Here is a 27,311-nt window from a genome sequence, read left to right on the forward strand (position 1 = left end):
TCAAATGCGGCTTCCCGAGTATTTTTCCAGGAGGATTGCCTCGATGACAAAGCCATAAGCCTCAAGGCTTTTGATGATCGACTCGAGGGCTCCGGTTGGTTCTCTTCTTTTCAGTCGCTTCATTCCGAGTAGAACGTAGTATTGCCCGATTTCCAATCGATATTTTGTTCTCCCGTCGGCGTAGGTCTCCTCAAGCCGGCCAAGAAGACGCTCTGCCTTGGATTGTTGACTTAAAGTGCTAGAGTTGGCCATCGTGCTTTCTGAATCTCGGATGAGTTCTTGTCGCCTCTGCAAAGCCTCCTCCGAGACTAGCTTCTTCTCTTCACACAACTCGCAGCGGCACACAAAGCCCCAAGGCTGAAGGCTCTTCTGAACCTCTTCGTAGCTCAGGCCGTCGGGTGGCAAGTAGCAAAATTGCAACTCCGTGTTGGCATCCATATCTGTGCTAGCTCGTAGAATCATCATGTCACCTATGAAGGAGCGTTGACAGTTGCCTACGCAAGCGTGGTTGATGTAGGATGCCAAGATCCAAAGGCCGCAGGTCGTGGATTTCTTGTGACTTAAATGTCCGTTGAATTGAATAAGGCATGTGCGAGGGGAACCGTAAGAGTTGAGGCTAACGACATCCATGACAAAGAAGCTGTGGCATACTAGTTGATGACAGTTCTTCGGATTTTTTTTGGGCCGGACCTTCACTTACGTATCAATTATTGATTTGTCCTGCTGCTTGGCCGCGCCTGAATGAGAGTCCCCATGATGCAAGTCGTTGAAACGCGGAGCGAGCCGAGGGTTATGGTGAAGTTTCTGTATGATGTTGAATGCGAGACTCGCCTGCGCACCAAGTACCGTCCTCTTTGATACTAGGCTCACCAGGACCCTGTTATTCTGGTTAGCATCCATATTATCATCTTCGCCAGCATAGCGATATGAAAAAGCTTTCTCGCAAAGAAGAAGATCCCCAGCCTTCACTGCCTTTGATGTGAAGAGCCCACGTCCACGTTCAGTGGAGCGGCGCACTTCGACAGGGCCGTTGTAGGTCGCGCAGTCGATCACAGGTGGAGTGGCGTTGGCTTGGTCGTACATCTGCCCCCATTGATAGATCCCCCGATCCTGCTCATCGATACGCCGCAAAGTTCGCGCGAGCTCCTTCTTTGCGTCTTGGTTTTTGGGGTTCAGCGCGAGGACTTTTCGCAGTTTTGCTGAACAGAGTGAGAACTGTTCCAGCGAGTAGTAAGCCTTGGCCTCCCGGAAAAGTCCTTTCTGGGTTGGAACGTTATCATCTTGGCTTTTGGAAGCGTCGTCTACCGCCTTTTCCAGGCGATGAAGCCTCAGATTGGCCAAGGAACGATTGAGGAGCGCTGCACGGGTCTGCTCCGGTGTGATGGCGGACGCGAGTGCCTTGGAGTATCTAGGTTGCAATCAGCAAAGACTTGTTCCGTTGTAGACAGTCCTCTCAAATCCTCACAAGAACTCAGCTTTCTCCTAATTCTGCTGTTTCACAGCTGTATCCCCATGTTGCCTAATTTCCTCAGAATTGGCAGCAGTGGCTTTCGATTTCCTCCAACGTCGCGGGATGCGCTCGTCGCCTCCACGTAGCAGGATGATGTCGCTGACGTGGTCCACCCGTAAGTTGTAGCTATTGCCCGCTTTGTTCGCCTGGAAGAACGGATCCTTGATCAGACAGACGCTGCCTTCTGGCAGTACGTCGTTGGCTTTAATCATCGTCTCGTCTGGCTGATTGTAGATAGAAAGCGAGATCGCAGTGCCGGCCTCGTCTACCACAATTGCTGTGATGCATCCTACCCGGTTTGGTGGCGTCACGGTCCGGACAATGACTTGCTTGCCTCAATCATGCTCTTCAAGCCTCATCTCGGAGATTGGAAGAGGCTGCAATTTTCCTGGAGACTGGAGGCAGGGGGGGGTATGGCGTCGGCATCATGATGGTTCATATATCGTATAGGTGTATTTACCGACATTTCCATCATGAATTCCATCTTGAGCATGCTAGTCGGGGGATGATCGTGGGGAATTTGTCCTTTTCTGTTGCCAAGTCGTTTCGCATTCATTCGTAAGTGCTCGAAGTCATCGACTTCAGGCGGGTCCTTGATTTCCATGGCGACTGAAGAGGACTCATCAGTGGAGTTCCTTTTCGGCGGTAATCGTTGGCGTGATGCGGTTCGCGACTCCTGCTCTAGGGTGAAATTGTGGTGGGCGAAGTGAGAGAGAAAGGATGAAGAAAGGAAGCAGGTACGGGAGCAGATATCTGTTTGTGTTTTGGTCGAAATTGAAGAACACGCATTGGGTAATCACACGTCTGCAAATTTGCGTCTATGCAAGAGTCCAACTGCCTGACGAGGGAGATGTTGGCTTCGAAGTAGCTTAAGACAGGCAGGTAGGAACCTCACGTAGATATTCTATCAAAGCGGTTCGACTCTCAAGTCACTTGTCAAAGTGATTTAGCCAGTCTCAGGCTTCCCAGGAAAACGTAAACGTATTCAGGCGCGGTCAGTCTGCTATACGGGTTTCTACCTATTGTGGACCTACACGACAAACGACGATCCAACGACGAGGGTGATGTCTGATCCGGGTATCGCATTCAGAGACAGATCTTGGGCGCCAAATATCGATCAAGATGGCGAACTATGCCAATCTTTTACAGAAATGTGTTCCTCACGTCTAGTGTATGTTAGTCGTGCGACAAATAGGAAGGCTGTCTCCTTCTCTGTCGGCACAAAGCTGTCTCGCTTTAAGTTGTTCTTGCACCACCAAAATGACCTTATTCAATGAGCTGAATTAATACACACCTCCATGCATCAGTATATAATTATAATTCCAAGTCCGGTATTGGAATGATATTCTATAGATACTTTGTGCAGAGTGATACCTATCACAACGTTTAACCATTGTAGGAAATTATCTCCTCATCTGAATAGACATCAATTTCATGGTAACTAATTGTACCAGAAATCCAAAGGTAGTATTGATCATTAAAGCATGGAAAGATGTTGAAAAGGCAGACAGGTGAGCTCATGTTGCCGTGTCCTCCCCCATCAGGTGGTGGTGTTACTTCGCCACGGCATGCCTACCCCTCAGCAGCCCATGCACCAGAGTCTTCCAGCGTTTTCCATCACACCTCGTCATCTCAGCACCACATATTGAAACTTTGAATAGCAATCTGCTTTCTGTAACATCAATTCGGAATAATTATGAGTGCCATGTGACCCGCCTGGCAGTGCCTGGGGCTGTCACATTCAACCCGGCGAAGCCGAGCTTGACATCTAAGCATCGCCGTCGTCCTCCGAGATTCTTAGGCCAAGACATATGATCAACGAAAAAAACACAATGCCGCGTAAAGAAGTTTGTATAAATTAGACACTAGTGCATCGGTATGGTGGATTGTGTAAAGTGATGTTATGCAACATTCACTCCAGTAGGAACAACACCACACAAGAGTACAGCACTTAAGGTCGGCACCCATGTCTACAAGCTACTCCAAGCATCAAGCCGTCTTACATATGCCTCAGTCCATTGAAAGATGCAGTCTGGAACTGCTCTCAAACGACCTCCGAGCCTCGTCATCAGGGACCCGCCAGACGACAACGGGTGGTCCAGCATCCCACCGCTCCCACTCCCACCTCCGCTTAGTCCCCTCCGCAAAGGGCGTACATCCACCCAAACGACATGTCACGATTGCCTAAAGCGGATGAAGGACGCCTGGCATTGGTCGAGGGGTTCATTCACTCGCTGGAGAAGAGGTGTCCACAAGAGAAGCCCCATAGCCGCATGAAGGGCGTGTGTATGTAAGCATGTGAGTGTGTGTATATAGGTCAATTTCAGCCTATAGATGCCTAACAGAGATGCCGTAGCCTTCCCTCCTCGTATCGTAACTGTGAGCGTAGTGTGTACCCCTCCCCTCATATCGGAATCATCGTCGTCCTCCAATGATATCGTCTTGATAATGTCCCAAAACGCCCCTCTGTATGCAAGATCCCGCGGCGGTCTTAGGGCTGCGCAGGTAAGGTACACATGTTGTGCCCTGCAGCCCTACGCCCGACATCGTGTCATTCTGAAATAAAGACTACCCAACCCGTGCCCCCCAATCTAGTAAAAGTACAGTTTGTGTGTTCGAGCCAATGACGCTCCGTGAGGCAGACGACATGCTCTTGTTGTGTGGTGCCGCCTCTTTCATGTTGTGTATATTCCTGTAAACGCCGTCGATAAAGATATGTTTGTTTGGTTTCATGGTAGTGTGGTTTGAGTTGGTTTATCGACCGTTGGCTGTCAAAGCATTAGTCTCAAGGTCGCCATACGAAAGCGTTGCGTTGTGAAGAACTCACTTGCGTCGGTGGGGAAGGTGTCGTTTTCGCCTTCACCCTTTAGGAGCATCATGGAGGCAGCGTAGGCAGTAGTGTTCATGGTGGCGGTTGGTTGTAAGAGTATTGAGGATTGGATATGAGTCGAAGTAGGATGAGGCAGTGGTAGTCTTGTGATGGACAAGTATATGACTGTTGGTGTGAAGTGTAGTGTGATGAGTCTGTTGGTAACCAAGAAATCCAAGGCATCCAGAAATCATAGAATACTTTATACCCAACGGACCTTCAACGAACCTCCAACGGACCAACAATTGAGCTTCATATTAAACCGACCTTGAATTGAGTCATCCCCTCAGGCAGAAGAGTGTGCCTGGGGAGGCAGACAAGACAATCTGAGAGGTTCAATGACTTAGTGCCCCCTAGCCAACGTCGCCTTGAGGTTCGACATGGCAGTGCACGGTGACCTGCTACGACAATGTGAATGGAAATACCATACTCTTGCACGCGATTGCGCATATTCGGTATGGCGATCCTGGTTCGGCATCAATGTAATTCCTAAAAAGTCTAGGCTATTTCGTCCTCTGATTCGTCCACGGTGTGGGTTGTAGAGATCTAAGCCAGGATGCCTCAAAGTCGAGTATCAGGTAATTGGACCCCTACAGATTGGAAAGCCGGCCGCAGTGCAAGGCAGATCAAAGACAAGAGGCCAGTGAGTCAGATCGGTGCAACTACAGTAAAGAAACATGACCCCTCCTTCCCGGAATGGATGTTTGACAGAGAACATGACCGCGGCCTCAGAAATGCATCGACGTTTGCAGAATGGAGAGGTTGGGGGACGACTTGGTTGCCTGGGTTAAGACGTGTGTGGTGACGGGGACGACATGGGGGTCCCAGGCGGTCTGAGGCAGCAACCCCCCATATTTCCAGGCACGAGGGGAGTCCGCGCCCTGAAAATGCAGTGCTCTTCGGCTACAAGGAGAAAAGACAAAGGGAAAACTAATCCAACGCCAACGGAGTGCAAGGTCTCGTCATGAGCAACGGATATGTGTGCGTCGTTGCGTGTGACTGGCAAGGCACCAAGGTGCTCATTGTTAGCGGGTGTGGCTTTGCGCTTCGGTGTAAAACGTCGAGGGCGCAAACGCGCCCTTGCGCGCGAGGGGCAGGGAAAAAGGTTGGAAAACGGAACAACAATGACAAAATAGAGGAACGTCGGGGCAATGCAATGCTGTCACTGCCCGTGTGACTGATCTTGGACAAACTGGGCAACTCTCGACAGGCATTACTTGGTCCGGTGGTGAGTCGAAGGCCTCAAGGCTGACTGGAACATGGTGCCGGTGAGGCTTGCGGGACGGCTACGGAGAGGCGGCGGAACAGTCATTTTTACAAAAAATTCGGAGCATGTCGGGAATCACTCCCCCATTACATTTCTCGGTGACGGGCTCCGTCTTGATTGACGGAACCGGAACCCCAAGAAACATGGGATAGGAGGCACAGCCCAGTTTCCCTCTAGCACTCAAACTGACCGAACCACAAGTGGAAGAAGTTACGTCGAGATCGGTTGATTATTTTGGTGCGAAGTGTGTAAAGAGGAAAAACAGGTCGAGGGAGGGGGGAAATGTGGTCCGCCAGACAAATAAAGAGGTGTCGTTGCCTGCAGGCTACCATGCTTAGCTAATGACAATGTGCTGCCTAAGCTTGAGCCAATCAGGGCTAGCACGTCGTCAAACCTCGTGACCCAGGAAAAAGACGGCGTCCCCACATTTTCCGACCTGGTTTTTCTCGCAAAGTATATTTTCACGCGTTTCCCCTTCCCTCCTGTCTCTTCTGCTCTCGAACATCATCAACAACAGTTCGCGGGCCACCTACCCCATCTTGGGCTAGGATCTTATGCATGGTCCTTTTCAGCTTCCAGAATGGCGTTAGACTGCCTCGTGATGTCGCATGGCAGTCTGCATCTCGGTCCTGAACCAAACCGTCGTCCATGGCCTTGAGAGCAAGTGCCGAAGCCAAGCGACACGGACACGCCCCGCGAGCTCATTTTGATGTGTGCTTATAACACAAGGTCTTCGGACCAACCCCACGATATGCCTACACCTCGCGATCTTACTGCGCAAGAGTGTCAACTACTTTTTTATTCGTTCGAGTGGGAGAACAAAACCAACGGTCTAGACAACCGGTCCGCTCCACCCTGATACCGTCGAGATAGTGCGGCTTCAGGACTAAAATCGGACGAACATATCACAGAGCATCTCACACGAGTTGCAAGTGGTGTGTTCTAAAACTACCTTGATTGGTATCATTATAGTAGAGAGTCATTATTCCTAAACCCATACCACCGAGTCGTACCTGCCATCAGATATATGTATGAAGGGTATTCCGACATCCTCTGCGCAAGAGTTGCGATTTCACTCCATCTCTCGAGTTGAATCAAAACCCTGTCAGATCCAGTTCTCGCCAAAGATGTGCTTCTCGTCCATGAAAGACAACAAGAACTTGGACACTAGGCGACCGGTATAGTTGGCCGCTACATCTCGCGGGAACGGGTGCTGCTCGTGGTCGCTCGATAGAATTGGGTCATCCGCCAGGCCTTCAAGTTCCTTGCCTACATACCACAAGTCAGCATTGATGATTCAACCATTTGGTTCTCGAGGCAGCCTACCATTCTGTTGGATCAAATTCTTCAGGCCCAAAACCATCTCTATGGCTGGTCCGTCCAGGTCGCCTTGCTGGGCCCATGAGTTGTCGAGCATGGGATTGAAGGGCTTGTTCGCCGTATCCCGGCTGTGGGTCTGGTAGATCTGGTGAAACTGGTACGCGAATTGCTTGAACGGCATGTTTTCGACCGCTGCGTTAATGTTCAGGGCGTCTTGGCGTTTGTATTCCGGCGGCGTATGGTTACGTAGGCTGATCTCGTTGAGTGCCACCACAAAGTTATCCGCGGATGTCTCAACTGATTCCATGAAGAGGCACAGCACCAGGAACGAGGCCATACACGGCGCCCACTCCTGTTTTGACTTGGGCTTGAGTAGCTTTGAGAAGGACTCGAAAAGATGCTGCATGTCCCTCATCAGGAGCTCGTCAATTACCGCCTTGATCTGCCTGTTGACGACACGCGGGGTCACCCATGGCACTTCCTGGGGGACGAGACCGGAGTCTTGAAGGCCTACGACGCTCTGCCTTGTGATGCAGAGGTGGCGGGTCATGACGAAATGGGCGCCGTAGATCGCCAATGCCTTCTTCACCATTGACGACTAGGTCGGGTCAACCAGTGCTCTTGCGCAAGACAGTCAATCGCGCGGCAACTTACATCAGACTTGTTGGCGTATATCTGCACAACATCCAACACCTTCTTTGGCAACTCCGTGTGCCGTATTGACTCCGTCACTGACTTGGCGAACCTCGGCTCGGCTGCGATGGCGGCGAGATACTCCTTTACCTTCTTCCTCAAGGCCTCCCTCTGAGCTGCCGAATCCAGCTCCAACACCATAGGTGCCGAGCCTCTGGCTTGCAGATCTACCCGATCCTTTTGCACGTGCAGGTGGTAGTGCTGCTGTACTTCCTCCGTCCGAGGCTTGAAGAACCTCGCCCGAACCTTGAGCGACGCTGAGAGACCAGAAAAGAGCTCAACCTCACGAGGGGCTAGTTGCACAGCGTCCAGGTCGACATTCTCCGCCATGAATTTCGACATTTGATCCTTGCGGAAGTGGCTGCGCATGAAGTCGGGAAACAATACGGTCAAAAAGTCGGAAAACTGCCAGCATACGACCTGCGGCACCTGGCCGGCGAGCTTTTTGCAGCTCTTGCACGGCCTCTGCGAATCGCACTTGACTTTGCGGCTGTGGCAGCAGAAGCAGGCACCTAAACGGCGCACTTGGAGTGCGCTCTCCTTTGTCGCGTTTGCCAGAGGGCCCTTGCGGCCGCGCGTCTGGATCTTCATGGCTTCGAAGCACTCCCACGGGTTGGGGCGGCCGGAGGAGGCGTTGATGGAGTTGGGCGTGACGATGACAAATTTGTTTGCGGGTTCGGTGGCCTTCTTCTTCTCGACCTTGCCGGTGATGACCTTGCGGATCTGGCTGGCCGACGCTGCCCTGTCGCCCTCATGCTTGAGGTCTGGAGAGCTGGAGTTGGACTGAGAGGGACTTGTGGACGTGGAGCTCTGGGACGAGGTTGCGGAAAAGTCCTCCATCAAGAACATTGAGCTGCCATTGTCGACTTTGAGGTTCGTGGGGTTCCATGGGCCCGGGTTGATGCTAGCAGGGAAGGTCTGTGACAGGTCGATATCGCCATCGTGCTGTTGTTGCGGGAATGTGTCTAGGTCGGCCAGGGAGGCATTGTTCGATTGGAATGAGTTGACGAAAGATGTCAGTTCTGAGAACAAAGTTAGTTAGATCAGGTATACTTGAAAGCCGGGAACGGGTGGAATGAGGACTAACCATTCAGGTTCAGCTGTTCCTCTGCAAAGAGGAAGCCCTGCGGTGTCAAGAAATTGGCTTCCTGGCCGCTGGGAACGAACTGGCTATCAACAGACGGCGCGGGAGCAGCAAACGCCTCCGCTTGGTCGGGGAAGCTCGAGGCGGAGAAGGCGGGCTGGTCGAGGTCGAGATTTAGCGGGGATAGGCCCGCCGGGTCCGAGCCGGCATGGTGGCCGACGACTGCAAAGCCGTTGAGACTGCCGCTGGCCGGGCTGGGTAGGAAGCCGACTGAGGCCGGATACGAGGCGTAGTCGAGATACTGCCATGATTCTTCGGTGTCGGCCGCGGACTGAACATCGTAAGGCGAATGAGGCGTCGGGCCCCTCGAGGAAACAGAAGCCATTGCAATGTCTGTGAGTAGGCAGGACGTATAAGTGGCGAACCGTTGAGTCGCCCGGCGCTTTCAATCCGCTCGGTAGGTTCGATTCGATGATTCCGCAGCCCCTTGTGGTTCGTTTGAGAAAACCGAACAATAGGTCCTTGTTTCCTCCCAACGTCGAATGGCCAGTTATCCGGGGGGGCTGTGTCTGCTTACGCCCAATTTTGCAACTGGCGCGGGGGTCGCTCTCTGGACAAGCGAAAGATGCCAGGCCTCGTCTCGTCTTTTCTCCCTTTCGACACTCGACAACTCGGAAGGGCGTGATTTGAATTGTTGTCAACCAGACTCGAGATGCTGCACAATCTCACAAGTTGCCCTTTTCTCACCGTTCTTTACCGCTCGGGAAAGTCATGCAGGAGAGCGGGAACGAAGGAGAGACGGTGCGAAAAGGGCAGCCAACAAGATTAATACGAGGGGGGGGGAAACGGCGCTGTCACACACTCAACCCCCATGACAGCAGATGAGCAGCGCGACCAGTAAGCAGCGGCGCCGCAGCCATCCCGCGCAGACCCGTCAACCTGTAAGGTACTTTCTTGTGGGCACGCTTTGCTGCTGAATGAGCTGGTCCTGGTCTCCGCTCCTTCGGCCCAGCAGAGACGCTAAGCCCTTTCTGGGACCGAAGGTGGACACTCTGCTCCACGAATGAGAGTGCTCTAACCCGATCCATCACCGGCCGCTCACCGGGGCCCGGAGGTGCGGGAGGACCCTTTTGCCGCACCGGTGACCGTTGTGACCGAAGCTGGTTCCGGCTCTTGCCACCGGAGAACACACCTGATGCCGCGGCTCCGTTCCGTGGCATGAAAGGCTAGATTACAGGAAAGATCTATCGAATCAGGGTGGCATGAACGGAAGGCACCAGAAATAAAACTTGTACCTTCAGCTACCTACCTTACCTTAGGTAATATGCATCAGCGTTACGTTTCTGGCAATCGGCACTGTCCCCTTCCTTCCTCCCAAACCAACGTTGTTTCCTCATTCAACCTCCATCACCTGACAGGCGCTTGATCAATGCATCGCCAAACCGACGTCGAACTTGTTTTCACCATGAACCTTTGACATCCGAAAAGACTGATTTACTTATTCCATTCTTACAAATGCCTCGGAGATCGACAGTAAAGCTCACGCCAGCGAACCGGCCCGAGCCCCAAGACCCTTGATGATTGACCGTCATCCAACATCCCTCAGGATTGCATCCCGCTCCCCGTCGATATCAAACCCCCCAACAGTCATAACATCAAGCCTCGAGTGCACCTTGACTCAAACCAACCTCCCACACTCCGCCACTCCGCGTCCTGTCGTTCTTCGCATCACGAACCGCCTCCAAGCATCTATCTGCATGCATGTACCAGAGGACAATCGCTCCCCGGATCTGCCAGAGTGAATAAGCTCCCAACCCGCCGGCGTTCGACCTTTGTCTCCACGACACCACCGTGGAAACGCCAACGCCATTCTCATTTCCCTAGTACGAACACAATGTCGAGTCCGGCAAGCTGATCATCACGCCTCCTCGTGTGACTAGCACAACACCCAGCATCCCCCGCCAAGATAAGGTTTAGCGCGCGCGGCGCTTGACTAGGACTTACACGCACAACGTTCGGATACACCTGTCTGTCCGCCTGTTTGCAAGTCCAAGTTGGCACAGCTCAGACCACAAACCCCGTTCGGCGCGGAAGCTAAACGGGTCCATGCCGCCCGGCACGGCCTCCCCGCCGACGCCGGTGCCCAGGGTCGCATATCGCCACTCGCCCAAGGGTGAGGAAAAAAAGGAAACGGCTGGATTTGCTGAAATATCTGCCGCTTCCGTCGGCATCCTGCCGTCATTCCTAGCCCGCTCCATTCCTCCTCTAGGCAGCTTGGCCGACACTACACAAGGGCCGATGGTTTCTTTTGGGATCCCGTTGATAACTAGCGAAATTGGAGGCAGAATATCCAACTACAACAGGCCGGCTATAGCATCGTCGATTATGCTGTCCACGATCCACTCCGACACGAAACTAGCTCTCACACCTCGAAACAATGATTCAGGATCCCGAGTCCGAAGTTGGCACAGCACCCTCGTCACAGACAGAAGCACGTTCCAATTTTGCCCGGGTAAACCCAGTGAGTCGTGTGCCGGGACGAACCCCCTTCTTCACTGCGTCCGCCAAATTGCTTGGGTCACCCACCACTTCAAGTCGATACAGTGGAAGAATGTCCCTAAGATAGAACATCCAAACTACCGCAACCCTGAGTATCGCAAACCTTGCTCTGCCACACAGCTCTGCTTATTCACGCTCTAGTCAGCCAAGATTCGAAACCACCTTCTACCGGACTCTAACGTTCTTCCAGAATTCCGCTCTTTTCGCTTCCTTGCTTCCCTGCGCTCATGGGCTTTGTTCCCAGCACCAGCCTGTCTGTTCGCGCCCTGGAGTTTGCCTTACCCGTACTGATAGCAAAGTATATAGAACTCCATTCTTTGCGACAATGTGTCAATCGGACGCCGCCATGTGGGCGGTAGAACTGGAGAAGATCGCAAAAAGAGCCCAAGCCAGGATGTGGCCTTTTGGCCTGTCTGCCATGTGCCCCGGTTTGCTTGTCATTCTTCAACACGACCACACCAGTCCCACTAGCAACCTCATTGCATGCTTGTCTATGTAACCCTACCAATCACCGGAAACTGTAAGTCTACATCATACTATTCATCGGCTGTTTGCCTCGCCTTTGACATGAGTTGTCAAGGGGGGCACGCGGCGCAGTCCGACGGGATTCTATGCGGCACGCAGATCGCATCCGTTCTTTCCCATCCATCTTCAACTCACTTTTCCAACAGCTTGCTTACCCCCCGGTTTCACGACTTCGCCCCCCCCCCCCCCGGCCCTGGCTCTTCTTCCCCGGGTGATCCATTAGGCGGGATGTGACACAACGGTCTCCCCATTGACTTACAGAGCTCCCTGCGTCGTTTTACGGTTTGTGTTCCCCGTTCTTGGCCAGGTGATAGTATAGGATACCTCCATCGATCGCCGCTTATGGTCCACGGTGGCCCTTCCCGCCCAAGTCACCCCGTCAGGCACGCAAGCAGGAGCCCCATCGGCTGATGCTCACCGTTCATTTCAGCCCAACCCAAGCGCCGCCGGGTGTGGGGGGTAGTGAAGTCGCACCGATAGGATAGGGGCAGAGCCGACGGATACTTGGGTTTCCTCCATGCCTGTCCTGCGGTCCTTGCCATTATGCCGGGTTAATAGGCCAAATTGCGTAGCTTTGGCTCCTGGAACATGCGCAGGGAAGACGATAGAGCACCCCCCGTCCCCTACTTGATGGCAGGAGTCAGGAGGCGTGCGATGAACAGAGCGCCTCAAGTCATGACGTTTACGAACTGGATACCGGCACACTTCAAGGATTCTGCGTAGATTCTTGGCGCTGAGAGAGCGCGCCCAGCCACGGGCTATGGGATATCAAACTGCCAAAGGCTCATCTAAGCCGCCCGAATCAAGTGAGAAGAGAAAAAAAACAACGATAGTAGAGTAGGGATATGTCCAAATTGCTCTCTCTCTCTCTCTCTCTCTCTCTCTCTCCCTCTCCCTCTCTCTCTCTCGTGACGCACAAATAGAGACAATACGCACAAGCGCAGAACAAAGGTTGTCAAAACCGCCATCCGGTAGCCCAGTGTAAGTGAAGGGTGTCTGTCAAAAAGAGATATGACCCGTTGAAACAACTCCAGGCCCCCAAGCCACGCCGTGGCAGTGCAGAAATGAATTGCAAACCACCAAAATAACAGTACCAATGTACAAAGAGGTTTCCGCCCTTTCCTGATGAACCTGTAGCGCCCACCGCTTTCCCTGTAGCATGCTCATGCCCCTTTTCGCTTGCGGAACCAAACCGTAAAGGGACAAGTAAAGGTATGTGTGTGTGTGTGTCGTGTGCGTGTGTGTAAAGAGGCAGTTCAGTCGAGAGTCCCTGGAGGCCGCAGAAGTAAAGCGAGGTTTTTCTGCCCACAACGGAGCGCCATTACCATTTCTCGTACAAAAATCAGATTAAAAAACAAACAAGACGCAACTCGCTCTGCCGAGAGGTGGAGCGTTGAGCTAAGCTAGAGCCTGTGGGTGTATTCTCCTGCGTCGTGCCTTTGGGGGCGCTGGCGTCCTGATGGCGTCCCGGTTCCGTATCGAGGAATCATTTTCACTCTTCTTCTCTTCTTCTAAAGAACGAGGTGGATTCCGCCCTTCTGCAATAACTTTCAGTTCGTAAGGTCCGTAAAATGTCGTAAACAAAGTGCCACATTGGCTAATAGCATCGAAACACTCTCCGTGGTTTGCTGCGCACGGTGAGGTTGTCGAGTTCGGCCTGGGCGAGTATATGGTAGGAGGAAGCATGCAAGCCACACTAGCTTCTGAACCGCTGTGCAGCGCGGTCTTGAATTTGCTTCTCCGTAGAAACGTATAGTCGGTCGAGGTAGTCCATGGCGCTCGCGTCCTTGAGGATCTTGGCTACCTGGATGCCCGCCGAAATGAGCTGTAAAATGTTGCGGTCGTCCTTTAATGGGCGACTCTGGTGCTTGGCCGCATGTCGCATTTCCAGTGAATTCTCAAGAATCGTGACAAACTGCTTGATTTGGCCGTTGTAAAGTACCCGCGCCGGGATGCGGCGCTTCGTAGCCAGGCGCTTTAGGAGGTAGACCCATTCTGTCCATTCTCGATCCTGAGGTCGCTCAACAGGTCGCATGTCCTGTGTCAAAGGAATGGGAAATTGATATTTGGCCACAAAGTCGTACGCACACTGAGAGAGTCTGTCGTTGACTTGGGTGAGCACTAAGTCCTGCTCTTGAACGTGGAGGTTGGTGGGGAGATGGGGCAGTTCGCGTTCTTGCATGGCAATGTATTCTGGCGGCGGGCGAGCGAGAAACTGGTGCGGGCCGTCGAATTCGTCGCGGTTAGAAGGTCGACGCTGTGGCCGACCCTTGCCGTTCACCTTGCTCTTACTCGGGGGAGTGGTGCCGGCCCCGTTCTCGAGGGAATAATCAGAAAGGTTCGGAGATGCAATGATGTCGTCGACCGAGTCCGTCGGAGAGTATCTTTCCTGGTGATCCCATGATTGAGAGTTCGTACTCTTGTACGAACCGTAGCCGGCGGCACCACTGGTGCCGTATGTGCCAGAAGCTGGGCGCGATCCGTACGCCGGGGCAGCGGCGGCGGCGGCGGCGGCAACAGCATGGGGATTGGTTCCGATCGGCAAATTGTAGTTACTAGCTCCTGGCGAGTACGTGGACACGCTTGAAAGGGATGGTGTTACTCGTTGTGCTCCTTTGTGGGAAAACATCATGAACAATGACGTCTGGTTCTTACCTCGATGAACGATAGTAGTTGGTATCAAATCCTCCGGCAGGCGGGAATGTATCGTTGTACATTGAACTTTTCTTCATGGTCAGTCACCCCTCCTCGGGCTTTTTGGAAATTAGGAGAGCGCTCCGTACCTCCGCGTCGAGTTCCACGGTCCGTTGGACATGGCTGATGGTCTGTAGGCAAAGTCCGGTTGGGCCATATCTTCCGGCGGCATAACGGTAGAGAGAAAAGAAATCAGGCAGCAAAATGTTTGGAAAGGTCCAAAGTGTCCAGAGATGGAAGCCACGTGAAATATGAATAGTCCTTGGGCGGGCAGGTCAGCCCTGGGTGTCCAAAAAGAGTCCTTTGGGCTGTGATCTTCGGCCAAGTATTCCTGGGAAAATGCGGCAAGTTGTCTCCTCAAACACAAGGGAATCCACGATAACAAAAATGGTCTTGTTCCAGGATGGGACCCTTGAAGAACTCCGGGTCGTTGCAAGGGCGGTGTGCGTGATGGGGGGCAAGCAGGTGATCGGTCCAAGAAACGACCCGTCTCCACGAAGACACCTTAAATGACTTATAAGATGATCGGGAATGGCTTGACGTGAAAGACACTAGGGGGTTAGTGGGAGATGTCTGATCTTGCTGGCGCAAAACGGGAAAGAAGAAACCAACAAGCTCCTGGGATGGACGAGGATGGGGGAGCGGGCAGGATCCTGACAGTGGATGATTAAGTTCGGAATGGAGGCATTTATGTCTGCTTGCGATGTCCTTCCTCGTGGGGCGTTGTACTGGAGCGGCGACAATGGTTGATCCTGGTCAAGACAGCAGAAAGATGTGGTCCGTTGGGAAGTCGAGGCGAAGGGAGGACAGGGACCAGGACAGACGCAGGCCGGCGAGACTCGAGTAAAGATTTGCATTCGCCCCAATGACCAACACCATGGACTCATGGAGACGTCTCTGGTTTCAAGCGGGACGGCTGCCGCATGGGCTGGAGGATACGTGACTGCCAAGCGCTGTAGTCCAGAAGGTTCATCTGTCGGGCGTCCTGGAATAGATTGGTCAACGGTGGGAGCCCCAGGACAAGTTGGCATCCATCCCTAGCTTGTCGAGCGTGGATCGTGGGCACGACACGCGAGTGACGAGGGAGATCAGCGTGCCCTTTGATTGCTGGTGCTCTTCCTGTCCCCCTCTATTTTCGCGCGATGCCAGGTCGAATTTTTTGACAGTTGGCCCCTCAGTCAAGGAAGACCCCAGAAGGACGACAAATCTTATGGTCGGCCTGTGTAGACTCACGCGTGGAAGCCATTGGACGTGCCAACTCCTGGCGGAGGACGGAGCCAGTTGTGTCGAGTAGGGCACCGATTGGGCTGTGACAGAAACTTTTCCTTTGCTGGGTTGGAGGATTGTTGCCCGAAAGGTCGGAGTAGCTTTTCGGTACCGGATGGGATGATTTGTGCAGGGTTGTACCTAGCGGGAGAAGAAGCGGTGACAACAGGCCGGGTTGGGCACAAATTGGACAAGCAAACACCGACGGCCGATACGATGAGGGGACGCGCGCTACGTGCGAAATGTGCGTGCCCAACCATGCCTTGATGCCCACCTGGTAAGTCGAAGTTGCTTTTGTGCATCATTGAATCAGGAACCCTCCATCGAATACCCCAACAGTGGCATTGCTCGGAAGGGGTTGACTGACTATTGCCAGTTAGCCAATCATGCAGCGCTTCAGCAGACTTTCTTCGTTGTCACATTCGTGGGCGCCTTGCTCCGCTGAATCCCGGGTGGCTTCTGCTACTTTAGCAGTACCGGGTCGGTGACCTTTGGAGCCTTAGTGATTCGCAGAACCGACAAATGGTATGTGTAATCTGAAAGTAGCAAACGTGAAGCTGGTCACGGCGATATTGAGGCAGGGAAGGCTCATGGATCCAGAAAGATATTGCTGGGGCTGGTCAAGATTTGGGTGGAAGCGTCTGGGCCCCTCCCGCCAGGGCCAATGGTGTGTACCCCAGAGGCTTCAAGGCTGGTCGTTCGGCTGGCTGCGGGTGACTAGCCCATCGCCATCGACTTCCCTCGCCAATCAGGCGGGATGACGTGCGCCTCGGTTAACCCCAGTATCCTGGCGTGCCTGGGTAGTTTCTCGATAACCTCAACGATTCGAAGTTGACTGTCCCGAAACTACGGGCGAGCAGTTATGGTCGGACGATCGCCGCAATCTCTGTGCATAATATGCCCTAGACAGATTGATCGATCTCGGTGTGCAGTGACAGTCAGAAGTGGTCAAAACGAGCCAAAAATTGCCGAGTGGAGGAGGGGGGCAGGATGGCTATTTCGTCTATTGATGAGCTGTCAAGCGGCGCCTCGTGGATTGCGGGGATTGCGGGACGATCAAATCGCCAAACAGATAAAATGAGATGGATGACGTTAGTTGTTTTTTTTTGTTGCCATGTTCGTCATCAACGTCTCGAGCTGCTGTCACATTTGACAGTCATTTGGGTGTAATGGCGACAACGACTACGGATACATGTCGTGCCAAGTGTATGTGCTGCAAGATTTGGGGAAATGCCGTTGTTCGTCAACCTGCGGACGTCGACACCTATCGTTCCACCACCGCATTGATACAGGGTGGGTGGGGAGTTTGTTGTGTTGTTTCGTATGCCTCATTGAGACGACGTCTTTCTGGAGCGGAGTAGACCGTTGAAAGTTGGCCGAAACAAAGGAGCAAAGAATCTTGGGCTCCCCATGTTTCCGGGCATTGAGAAGGCCGGGATGTTGCGCATGGCGGAGCGAAATGCGCATGACATGGCCGAAATCACAACCGGTGTGTCCCACTTAAAATCTGGCGATTCGGAGGGGTATGACCGGCCACTTCCACCGAGTTGTCAATGCGTCTTTGCTTCGTCGGGTCAATACCTCTATCCCGTTTTCCGGGATAACGGCTCGAGATCGAGTTCAATCGAGAGGCCCGTCGCGGGTTCCTGGTCGGCCCAGTTCTACCACGATTGCCACGGTCGCACCGATGGAAGGATCCGGCCATGGAAGCATTTTCGAATGTTCGGTGTAGACGTTTGGGACAACACCGGCTTGATAATCTACAGCAGGTTGTGAGGATGATTCGGTGGCCGACAGGGTTGACGCTCGACGCTAAAGACGACACTTTAGGATGGAAGATTGGTTTATGCCTTGCTTATTAGCTCGGGTGGGTTGAGTTCTGGAATTTTCTATTCGTCTGTTGGAGTCCTCGGTCGAGATGTTGGGCGGGACGAAGTGTGGTTGACCGTTGACCATGAGATGCTGTCAAACTGAGGTCAAGATGTTCACTTCATCCATTCAAGTTCAAATCCTGCAGGTCCGGCCCTTCATCTCCAGGCTCTCGGGTACCTAAGCTTCCTGAAGTACCTTACCTAATAGGCCGTCCGCCCCTTCCATTACAACCTCAGTGGCCGGAAAAACAACGGCAGGACGGACTTGCAACCGAAGGGGCTTGGCGGGGCTAGACCGGGTATATTTCTGACCCACCCGCTGACACCCTTTATCTCCTATTGGTTGAGCTTTTATGCACCTCTCGTGTAGCAACTTCCACCTGATCGCTTACGCCAATCATCATCAACATCAGCAACGTTTTCGTCAAGTTCAGGAGGCTGAATAAACATGAGGGACGGAAGGCAGAGACTCCTGAGTCGCAAACTACGTGTATCTCTTCTCTCAATTCCAATCTCCCAGCTACCACTTCTATGTTGTTCCCTTCTTGCCCAGAGCTTTCCCCAGGATCTCATGCAATTGCAAGATCAATCTCGCTCTGGTCCGCATAGCCGCAGTTCCCACCAAGCATGATCAATCGGCGCCGCCTCAGGCCCCGGGACTGTGTGGAGTATCATTGACAACGAGGTGCATTGAGTTGACATGGCACCGCCCAAGAACCGAATACGCAAATTCCACCGTCGCAGCAAGAACGGTTGCTCGACGTGCAAGCAGCGTCATGTACGATGTGACGAGCGGAAGCCTTTGTGGTACGCATCCCTTCCTCGTATCCCATGCCCATGTCCCTTTGACAATGCTCATGCCCCTCAACTGCCCCTTGTCATATGTCCTGCCCGTGTAGGACCAACAGATAGGACACCCCTCCCATCTAATGATTACCTAACATCGGCTTTAGCACAAACTGTCTGCAGACCGGCAAGGACTGCGTATATCCTGACGTTGAACTTGACGAGGAGTCTCGATCAGATTATCTCTCAGAGGCCCGATCTGGATCCGAGCCAACCGTTATCCCGGCTGAAGAAGCCTCCATCATTCCCAATGTTGTGTCGAACCAGCCATTTGCCGGCTTCTCATGCGACTACCAGATGTCGGCAATGTCGCAATGGCTCTGGCACCAATGTTAGCAGCCTTCCTTGCTTACGAGATCACTTGACTGACACCGTGCCCAGTCACCGCCTTTTACGTCAGAGGTCAGACTCCAGTAGAAAGGGGACAGAACCTATGCAGGTATGGCTTCGTCATCTATCCCAGCACACCATCCAGGCTAACATTCGAAAGCGTACAAAGGACACTTCTGCACCCGGGTCTGCTTCACGGCTGCCTCGTCGTTGCGGCTTGCCAATGGGCATGGGTCACTGGATCCCTTGAACACGTCAAGGTGCCGTTTCTCTATCACAAGGCAGCCGCCTATGAGTTTGCAAAGCATCAACTCTCCGAGTCTGAGGAAACCGTTAGCGACACAGCCATCTTTGCTATAGCCAGCCTGGCACTCACTGAAGTAAGGAACCATGACGTCCTAATGATGGCGTTTTGCATGCTAATGGCATGCGCAGGGAGCGGTTGGGGACTTGGATGCTTCTTCGAAGCACCTGCGCGGTCTTCACAGACTGACTCTCAGGAAGAACGGCTATAATTTGATGAGATCGAATCTAGCGCAGCAGATGCTGCAGATGTGAGTGGCCCCTCGCGGATAGCATATAGCGCTGGTCGGTTAACCAATACCTTGACAGGGCTGGTGATCGCCTACGTCTAGGAGAAGTAAATGTGATTCACGATGCCATCAGTGCTGATTTCCAGCCCAGTATCATCGCCTTGCTGTTCACTTCCCTATGGGATATGGAAAGTCTCCCGCCGCGGCAAGCACCGAGATACGGTTGGTGGGAAGGCGACGAGACGCCCACAGACAGGCTCTGGCAGGATTATACCAAAAACCTAAACTGGGAGCTTTCTCGTGGATTCGACCCAGAGCGCAATATAGCGACGATGCTCAACGGGGACGCAAAGAGCAGCAGAGCGAGCTACATTGCCACCTTTTTCTACCTCGTCATGGCGGTCAACGACAGCGAAATGGATTGCGTCCTGACCGTGTGGCTACTGGAACAGCTCATTGACGACGTCTGTTGCAAGGAGGAGGAAATGATTGCCGGGACCTTCAGCCGCAGCCTTTGGTTATGGAGCGTCCTTTTCGGAGCTGCCGTGGCTTATACGGGTAGACCAATTACCGCAACAGGCAGAGAGCAACTCGCGAGGTGGAGAGAGTTGTACGCTGCGAAATTGAGCTTGGCCAGCAACGTGCTGCAGCTCGACAGCTGGCACGACGCGAAAACGGTACTGGCGGAAGTTGCCTGGACCGAAGGCTCAGATGCCGAGGGGAGACTACAAGACATCTGGGAAGCAGCCGTCTTGCGTCGTACGGGCTCTGCAAATCGGGTTCATGAAGTGGACGTGACGACGTGAGTGGCTGAAAGTCACTACAAACACGGCTAGAAGATCTTCCAGCTCCCGAATCGGCATGCTCATTGCCCTCCGATCAGCAGCACCATTTCGACAGAACGGGATACGGCGATGCATATCCCCCCGTACACGAGTTCATGACATCGCCGACTACATGCCGGAGTAATGTTTTGTCGAGATCCGGTGTCAAGTTTTCGGTGACCTGGCGGCCCTGGCTTGAGTCAGAAAGCTGGCACACCGAGATTTAGATCGGCGTTTTAGGTAGGGGATGAGGCGCTGCAACGCCCATTTTGTCGTAGCGCAGGCGGGCGGCTTCATATCCGAAACTTGTTTTTTTTCCTCACAGTGAAAAACTAGCAGCTGAAGAAAGATCCACCGACTGGTATCTCTTGATCTCCGGTTCGTATCGGCGACGGCGGCGAGGCGCAAGGACGAGATCGCCATGATTGTCAATTGCCTCAGGTCGTGTTAAGGGGCATTTCGACTCGGCAGCATCTACCGAGGGACGAGCATAACAGAGTTCAATGGTGTGGAAAGACGGCAAGGATGAGCCGAGTAAAAGGTATTCCACCTGCGACCGGGCTCGATGGGGAAGGGAAGCTGCCGAACGGGAGGTTGGAACTCTGCCGGCACGGATGGGTCAGTAGTGGATACTCATGTACTGATCATCATGCTTGAATGTCAAGGACAATCACGTGCAAGAGTTGCGTCCAAGAGTTGTGAAGCCTTTGATGCAAGGTGGTAGCAAAATGCTGGAGGGGAAAAAGTGAAGGAAGAAAGGTGTTTTCATCGTATAACTATTGTCTCAGGATGAGGTATCTACTGACTGTAAGCACCGGTAATTAGACAATTAAGGTAAGATGGGTTGAAAGGCGGCAGGTTATGGCCCTGGTCTGAGGCTGCGGGTGGCTTGCGTCAACTTGTCAAGCTAAATGCCGTTTGTTTGTTCTATCCGTACTGACGGGACGTTGTAGACGATTCTGAAAACGGACAGCGCTATCTGTATCGCATGGCGCATCGTGGCTTCCCCAATGCCATGTGTCTTAGTCTTTGCTCTTGCACTTTACCTTACCTAAGAAACTCCATCTGAGAGTCTGGGACAGAAGGCAAGAACCTTGCACTCCTTCTCGATCTCGACTTCAATGCCAACGTCTCATCGTCTGCGTCCATCGCCAAGGTCTTTTTTCCATCTCATCGTCAATGCTCTCCGCTCAACGACGGGCGCCTCCGTCTCACGTCTCTCGCTGTCCCCTCGTCCCGTATTCCGTGTCAACGTCAGCTCATCAGCCATCTCGCATTAAACTGCCTTGAACTGCCACACGCCAGTGGTTCCCCGCGTCTCAACCTCATGCTGGCCTCAAAGTCAACAAGAGTCAAGACCACCGGCTTCACAAATTTCCAAGTCGTCGGCGTCAAAGAAGACCGAGGTGGGTGGGCCAGGAAGATGGAGCTGCTCAATACAAACTCAACGGAAATTCGGAGAACGAAGCAAGAGACGACGTGGAGCGATTGCTGGTGATCGAGAAGAACGCTCGTGGATCGCATCAAACTACTCAACATGCTGCTGTCGTTGCCGCTGCCGCTACCGTTACCGCTGCGCTCCATGATACGGCCAGCATGACAAGTTGCACCATGTTGTCAAGCCATCACAAGGCCACACGCTGCACGTTACTCATGCATCACAATGCAGCATCATCAAAGGAGTCGCAAATGGTTGGTGAGGACCGCTTCCGCCAGAAGCAGGCCAGCTGGTAGACACCGAACAACTGCATCGCGAAGCGCGTTTATGTGTCTTGCGGGCGTGATGCACTGCGTCGTTACTGGTGGTGTGTGGCCGACCGACAGCGACCCGAGCCAGTGAGCATCGACCACGCCCAAATAGCTGCTGGCGGATTGTGCAAGTTGAGAAGGAGCCTGTCGGCCGGTGTGTGTCAGCCATTTGCGGCCCGCCAACCATGGCCTCTGCTTCATCGACGCGTGAGCCGGCGGCGTGCCTACACCAATGAAGCAGCCAACGACCAGGAGAAAGAGTAACACGAGGTTGACGGACAAACGGGCTGACAGTCCGGCCTTCCGCAGTTCCCGCTCGGCTGTGGTGCTACGCTTGTCTATTGTTAGTGTTGTGTGCGTCTTTTTTTTTCCCCCTCTCGCTCTGTCGCTCCGTCTCCAACTATTCTTCTAGCGGCCGGCGGTATCGATGCCACCTCGGCAGGCGTCGATTGATGCGCATCAAGACATTGGTTCAAGATGGCGCCATGACTTTGATGCTTGAGACGGCTACTAGAAACGGGTTACGGGAGGCTTTCACGTCTGTGCGAGGTGAGAAAGGGGGAAAGTCTAGGAACGGCCGGAACAAGAGCAACAACATGTTGATGGTTGGGATGAGCAAATTCAGCGCATGGTGCGAATGGATGGGAAGATGAAGGGTCGGGGAAAGCAAGCATGAACCCGCTGCGAGTCGACGAGCTGGGCAGCCTTGTTTCTTTTCTCTGCGTCTTCTGGCCTGCTCTTCTACCGCCGGGACGCTCGAGGTTTCTGCACGGATGTGTTGGTGCTGCAGCCATGATCCCTCCACACTGCCGAGACGGATGAAATACTGGCAGCGCGATAGGCTGGGGACATGATCAGTCTCCACCCGGGACCCAAGTCCAAGTCAAGAAAATCAAGGAAGCAAGACCAGTCACCGCCATCCTCGCTCGGAACGGGCCTATGACAGGCGCAGACAGAATGAGGCCAGCTGGCTAGCGCCGCGTGTTAGCTCCTGTTGACCTGCGGTCTTTCTGTGACGGCCAACACCAAGGCACATATTGGATACGACGAGGTCGGTCGGCGATTCGGCGGTGGACGCTGGCCGCATGTCTGTCTGTTTCCAAGGTAGCCAGCAGAAGCTGAGAAGATGATGCTGCCAGGAATCCAGACACTCTGGCCAGAAGCTGCCCACGACACAAGACAGAGAGATGAGACTGGATGGGCTTGGAAATGAGTGGTGGACAAGATATTCCAAGATGTGATTGCTATTGCCTTGGCCTAGCATCCATCTGCAGAAACCAAGGGCGCCAATGCTTCGGAACAGGGGTTGTCTCTGGCCAGCAGAACATGGGCAGGGGGGGCCACGCATGTCGACGTGGTAGACAACTCCACCCCCAATCCTCCCCTCCCGAGTCTGCCATGCCCGCAGCCCCTTGGATGCCCCCCTCACAGACCTCATCTCGTTCGCTCGTTTGTGCAAATGCCAGCAGAGACATGGCTTCGTCCCGCAACATTAAAACCCGCTGACCCCCTCTGTCCCTGCCCGACGTCTGTCTCTCTTCTTATTCTTTCAGCCCAACCCGCAACATCATTCCTACCCAACTTCTTCTGCATTCTGCATCGCTGATCTCTGGCAACCCGACAAGCGCCAATACTCTCTTCTTTTACCCGCCTACATCCCTTCAGTCCTCACACAAACGGCCATCTTGAGCTAAGAAAGATCAAAAAAGATCTTCCGTATATTGCCACCCAAGGATTACCATACTCGACACCATCTCGACCAAAGCATTTCAAAGGAACGTCGCAAACAAGTGATCCGCTGTGTTTGCTCTTTTCTTTGGTATCTTCACACGACACAACTCAGCCGAGTTGATTCACATTGCCCTGGACTTGCATGACTACGCGACCCGAGGAATCAATGACTGCCCTTGTTGTTCCGCGCCCGGATATGCCTGGCTACAATTCTCTTGATTTGGACGACGTCCACACACCTTCTAGGTATTGTCTTTTCTTATTCTGTTCCCAGGGTGGTCCGTCGTCTTTTTAAGTCATGTCTTGCGAGCTTCATGTACAGTTTCTTCGCGTCTCTACCAACCAGATTTTTCCCGCCGCGGAGGCATTCAAACACAAAGGATACCACGACCCATGGACTCTTGTTCCGGACTATTTTTTTGCCTGGACACATTCCCAAGGATCATTGCCCAGGATATTCTTCCATTCCACTGGACACAGGAGACCGTAGTGCAGAGGCCTAGCCTCTTGCCTGTCGTGCCAGACGCGGTCATCAACAATATTTGATACTACAATTCTCACGGTGAGTACTGCCCGACGAGAGCAAACCTGAGACCAGCAGCAAATTGCCTCACTGGAATATTTCGCACGAAACAACTGGATAAATCTGGAAACCTTTTTGCCTATGGATACTCATGGATATGACCATCTGGAACCCATGGACGTCTCTCCGAGGCTATAGAGGCTGCCTAGCTTCGCATTTGGATGGGCTTGACTGGACACCTGTTCCCAACGACCTTGGACACGCCGGTCCTACCGCTCTGTTGATGCCTTATTTCAGGCTTGACATTGGCACATCTTTTTCGAAGAATGGACCCTGGATAGTCACAGTGCTCCAGCACGTACCGACTTGTATTCTCTCTATTGATGGATTTCCGTTTGCTTCGATTCTCTACTTCGACTTGAGACTACCTGGTTTGCCTTCACAGCTGTAAACCCTAATGGACAGGGTCTACTATAAGCTGTCCTATGGAACTTCGGCCATCGACACCGGTATAACTTACCCCTTTGAGGATCCTACACAACTGCTCACGCCTTTTGAACCGACCCAAGGACAACATCTCACCGAGGAAACTTGACCGCATCTTCAGGGCTACTATAACACGACCAACCTCGGCACACACTCAAGGACCTCTGTTCACGATTCTTGACCCTGAGGATTTCCGACCCATCTCTGTTTATTACACGCACCTGGAGCTCCATGTCTTAACCGCGGATCTACACTGGACCAATCTCGCCATCTCTCACCGGACTTTATCCTGGCATGATCATGTTGATCTGCGCTCGCTTGGTCTGTCAACTCATAATTCCGAACCTGTGAGGCATAAGACCCGCCTGCTAACATGATTGAACTACAGGAACAAAGTTGTACCATGTTGAGATGTTTTCTTGTTTACTTGTTTTGCATTGCACATGAATAGTGGAGAAACAGCACACTAACCCCCCCTTTCAGCGACTACAGCTTCTTCCACGCACAAATGGTGCCCTCAGGAATGTTTTCCTTTTCTTCTCAAACAGGACCATCGGACCCCTTGAGTGGTTCGTGGGAAACGACAGGAGAAGGTGCACAGAACTTTCAAGACTTCTCAGACAATGGATCTGCCCACCCGGGAGACTCCGAGGACTACTCTTTCCAAGTTGATGGCCACATCACGCCCAGAGGACAGGGCCAAACCACCGAGGATCTGCAGAGCAAGTGGACTGCTCCCGCAACTGTTGGTAGCGAGCCCATGCGGAGAGGAACTTCGCGCAGCTCAGCCGGAAGCCGCAAGCACCGGATTTCCAAGGTCACATCTCCCAAGGCACGACCCACCAGAATGACTGCTGCCGCGTCAGCTCAAGTATCTGCTCAGCTGTCCTCCATGGACATCACAGGTAATGCTACGGTCTACGGACCCCAGCCCAGCGCCCAAATGATGGACGTGAACCCCTACTTCCTGGACACGGATACGAGCGCCGTCTCGTCCCAATGGTTCAACTCTATGGAACTCGGCATGATGTCCGATGGCCTGCCCTCAGGCGAGCTGAACATGCACGTTGTGCCTGCTCAGATGCAGCTTGACCCGGATTCGAGCTTGGGTGCTCACTCTCCTTCTGCCTCCTGGAACTCTTTCAGCCCTACGGAGTCGCACCTGTCTTCGCCGGCCGGAAGCACTGAGGACTCGTGGCTGTCCGCCCCCCTCATGTCTTCACCGTCGCACTCGGAGCACGTCTCCCCCATTATTCAAAGCCAGTCTCCAAGGTATGTTCCTCAGATCAGCTGCTCTAGCCTAGAGTCAGCCTCTGACGAGACACTCTTGTACAGCGCCAACGGAAAGTTCATGAGCGACGAGCTCGCTGGAAGCGTCCTCACTATCGTCGGCGATGCCGCTTTGCCCCCTGCTTTCCCCAGCCGCCGGCCTACCAACGAAGGTGACACTGCCCGGGACCACCCTTTGTACAAGAACGCGACCCCGCAAGCCGATGGCTTGTTCCACTGCCCATGGGAAGGAGAAACCAGCTGCAACCACAAGCCCGAGAAGCTCAAGTGCAACTACGAGTAAGTCAGCTATTACCCTCGTCTCCACCTCAAACCCCGTCCCCCGAGACTAACCATCCCCTTCTTGTGCAGCAAGTTCGTGGACTCCCACTTGAAGCCCTACCGCTGCAAGATTGACTCTTGCGAGAATGCCCGTTTCTCCTCCACTGCCTGCCTGCTCCGCCATGAGCGTGAGGCTCATGCCATGCACGGCCACGGCGACAAGCCCTTCCTGTGCTCCTATGAGGGATGTGACCGTGCCATGCCCGGCAATGGATTCCCGCGCCAGTGGAACCTGAAGGATCACATGCGCCGTGTTCACAACGACAACGGCGTTCCTGGATCTCCTACCAGCGTCAGCAATGGCCAGCAGAGCTCCAAGGGTCGCAAGCGCAAGGATGCGCCCAAGGCCGCCACCGTCGGACCCGCACCACCCTCCCGCAAGGTCACCGCCAAGGCGGCCGTCGTGGAGGCTGCTGTCAAGGAGGAGTCTTCATCCAAGCCCTTGATCGAGGAGTGGATGGCCCACCGCCAAGCTCTGGAGAACATCGTTCGTGACCTCAACCAGCCCGAGGACATGAAGAACTCGCAGCTTATCAAGGATGCCCACAACCTTCTGTCCGCCATGGGCAAGATCGGACACAACCTTACTACCCAACCCATGGACTCCAAGGTGCCCTTCCACGGAAACTACGTCCACGCCGGATGAATACCTACTTTTGGTCCGTAAAAGCCCGCTTTACACCGATAAAAAAGACTTCCCACTGACTGGTCATTGCTTGCAGAACTTGACTACACCAGTCACAGAATGCTACCAGCCTTGAATGCAAGCGCATCAGGCATGTTCGACTACAACTCGATCCTCTAAATTGTGGACGTTGTATGTCGCCGGGGAACCATCACGCTATCACGAGGGACTCGTGTCGCAGTGAGCTTCTCTCACACTGGACAAATCCACTCCTCCGGATGGATACACCTCGTTTGCCGCCCGGCAATGGATACCCAGGATTGAAGCCAACGGACACCGCAAGGAGTACTCAAAGAGCCAGCATATGAGCTCTAGCGAAAGGCCGCGCCACCCCA

The 27,311-nt window shown here is 53.4% G+C and overlaps 6 protein-coding genes across 6 annotated transcripts; 3 read left to right on the forward strand and 3 right to left on the reverse strand.

The window, feature by feature from the left end:
* On the reverse strand, nucleotides 1-2,114 carry BDZ83DRAFT_715229 (uncharacterized protein; the record flags this gene model as incomplete). Its single annotated transcript, XM_060511724.1, has 4 exons — nucleotides 1-640; nucleotides 701-1,398; nucleotides 1,501-1,839; nucleotides 1,971-2,114. 4 exons carry the CDS (start codon nucleotides 2,112-2,114, stop codon nucleotides 1-3), a joined length of 1,821 nt encoding a protein of 606 aa, XP_060371450.1.
* A 4,637-nt stretch (nucleotides 2,115-6,751) lies between these two features.
* On the reverse strand, nucleotides 6,752-9,128 carry BDZ83DRAFT_565221 (uncharacterized protein; the record flags this gene model as incomplete). Its single annotated transcript, XM_060503726.1, has 4 exons — nucleotides 6,752-6,915; nucleotides 6,973-7,564; nucleotides 7,621-8,681; nucleotides 8,747-9,128. 4 exons carry the CDS (start codon nucleotides 9,126-9,128, stop codon nucleotides 6,752-6,754), a joined length of 2,199 nt encoding a protein of 732 aa, XP_060371451.1.
* A 1,569-nt stretch (nucleotides 9,129-10,697) lies between these two features.
* BDZ83DRAFT_248445 (uncharacterized protein) lies at nucleotides 10,698-11,666 on the forward strand. The gene is made up of 3 exons (XM_060501916.1): nucleotides 10,698-11,442; nucleotides 11,493-11,555; nucleotides 11,609-11,666. Coding segments are annotated over exons 1-2 (594 nt in total). The 5' UTR covers nucleotides 10,698-10,849; the 3' UTR covers nucleotides 11,494-11,555; nucleotides 11,609-11,666.
* A 1,857-nt stretch (nucleotides 11,667-13,523) lies between these two features.
* BDZ83DRAFT_565200 (uncharacterized protein) lies at nucleotides 13,524-14,678 on the reverse strand (the record flags this gene model as incomplete). Its single annotated transcript, XM_060503723.1, has 3 exons — nucleotides 13,524-14,409; nucleotides 14,483-14,548; nucleotides 14,611-14,678. 3 exons carry the CDS (start codon nucleotides 14,676-14,678, stop codon nucleotides 13,524-13,526), a joined length of 1,020 nt encoding a protein of 339 aa, XP_060371453.1.
* Nucleotides 14,679-18,358: 3,680 nt separating this feature from the next.
* On the forward strand, nucleotides 18,359-20,173 carry BDZ83DRAFT_565115 (uncharacterized protein; the record flags this gene model as incomplete). Its single annotated transcript, XM_060503714.1, has 5 exons — nucleotides 18,359-18,465; nucleotides 18,612-18,812; nucleotides 18,995-19,214; nucleotides 19,270-19,388; nucleotides 19,447-20,173. The coding sequence occupies 5 exons, from the start codon at nucleotides 18,359-18,361 to the stop codon at nucleotides 20,171-20,173; spliced, it is 1,374 nt and encodes a 457-aa protein (XP_060371454.1).
* Nucleotides 20,174-24,883: 4,710 nt separating this feature from the next.
* Nucleotides 24,884-27,036, forward strand: BDZ83DRAFT_249244 (uncharacterized protein). The gene is made up of 4 exons (XM_060501917.1): nucleotides 24,884-25,001; nucleotides 25,069-25,952; nucleotides 26,016-26,249; nucleotides 26,322-27,036. The coding sequence occupies exons 2-4, from the start codon at nucleotides 25,189-25,191 to the stop codon at nucleotides 26,935-26,937; spliced, it is 1,614 nt and encodes a 537-aa protein (XP_060371455.1). The 5' UTR covers nucleotides 24,884-25,001; nucleotides 25,069-25,188; the 3' UTR covers nucleotides 26,938-27,036.
* The last annotated feature ends 275 nt before the right edge of the window (nucleotides 27,037-27,311 follow it).

The sequence above is a fragment of the Colletotrichum acutatum genome, assembly GCF_030867785.1.
Source record: "Colletotrichum acutatum strain CBS 112980 chromosome Unknown BDZ83scaffold_3, whole genome shotgun sequence".
Lineage (NCBI taxonomy): Eukaryota > Fungi > Ascomycota > Sordariomycetes > Glomerellales > Glomerellaceae > Colletotrichum > Colletotrichum acutatum.

Coding starts and splice junctions, on each gene's coding strand:
- BDZ83DRAFT_248445 (XM_060501916.1), top strand. CDS start 10,850: ATGCCGCCCGGCACGGCCTCCCCGCCGACGCCGGTGCCCAGGGTCGCA.
- BDZ83DRAFT_249244 (XM_060501917.1), top strand. CDS start 25,189: ATGGTGCCCTCAGGAATGTTTTCCTTTTCTTCTCAAACAGGACCATCG. Junction 25,953..26,015: donor ATTCAAAGCCAGTCTCCAAG/GTATGTTCCTCA, acceptor ACTCTTGTACAG/CGCCAACGGAAAGTTCATGA. Junction 26,250..26,321: donor AAGCTCAAGTGCAACTACGA/GTAAGTCAGCTA, acceptor CTTCTTGTGCAG/CAAGTTCGTGGACTCCCACT.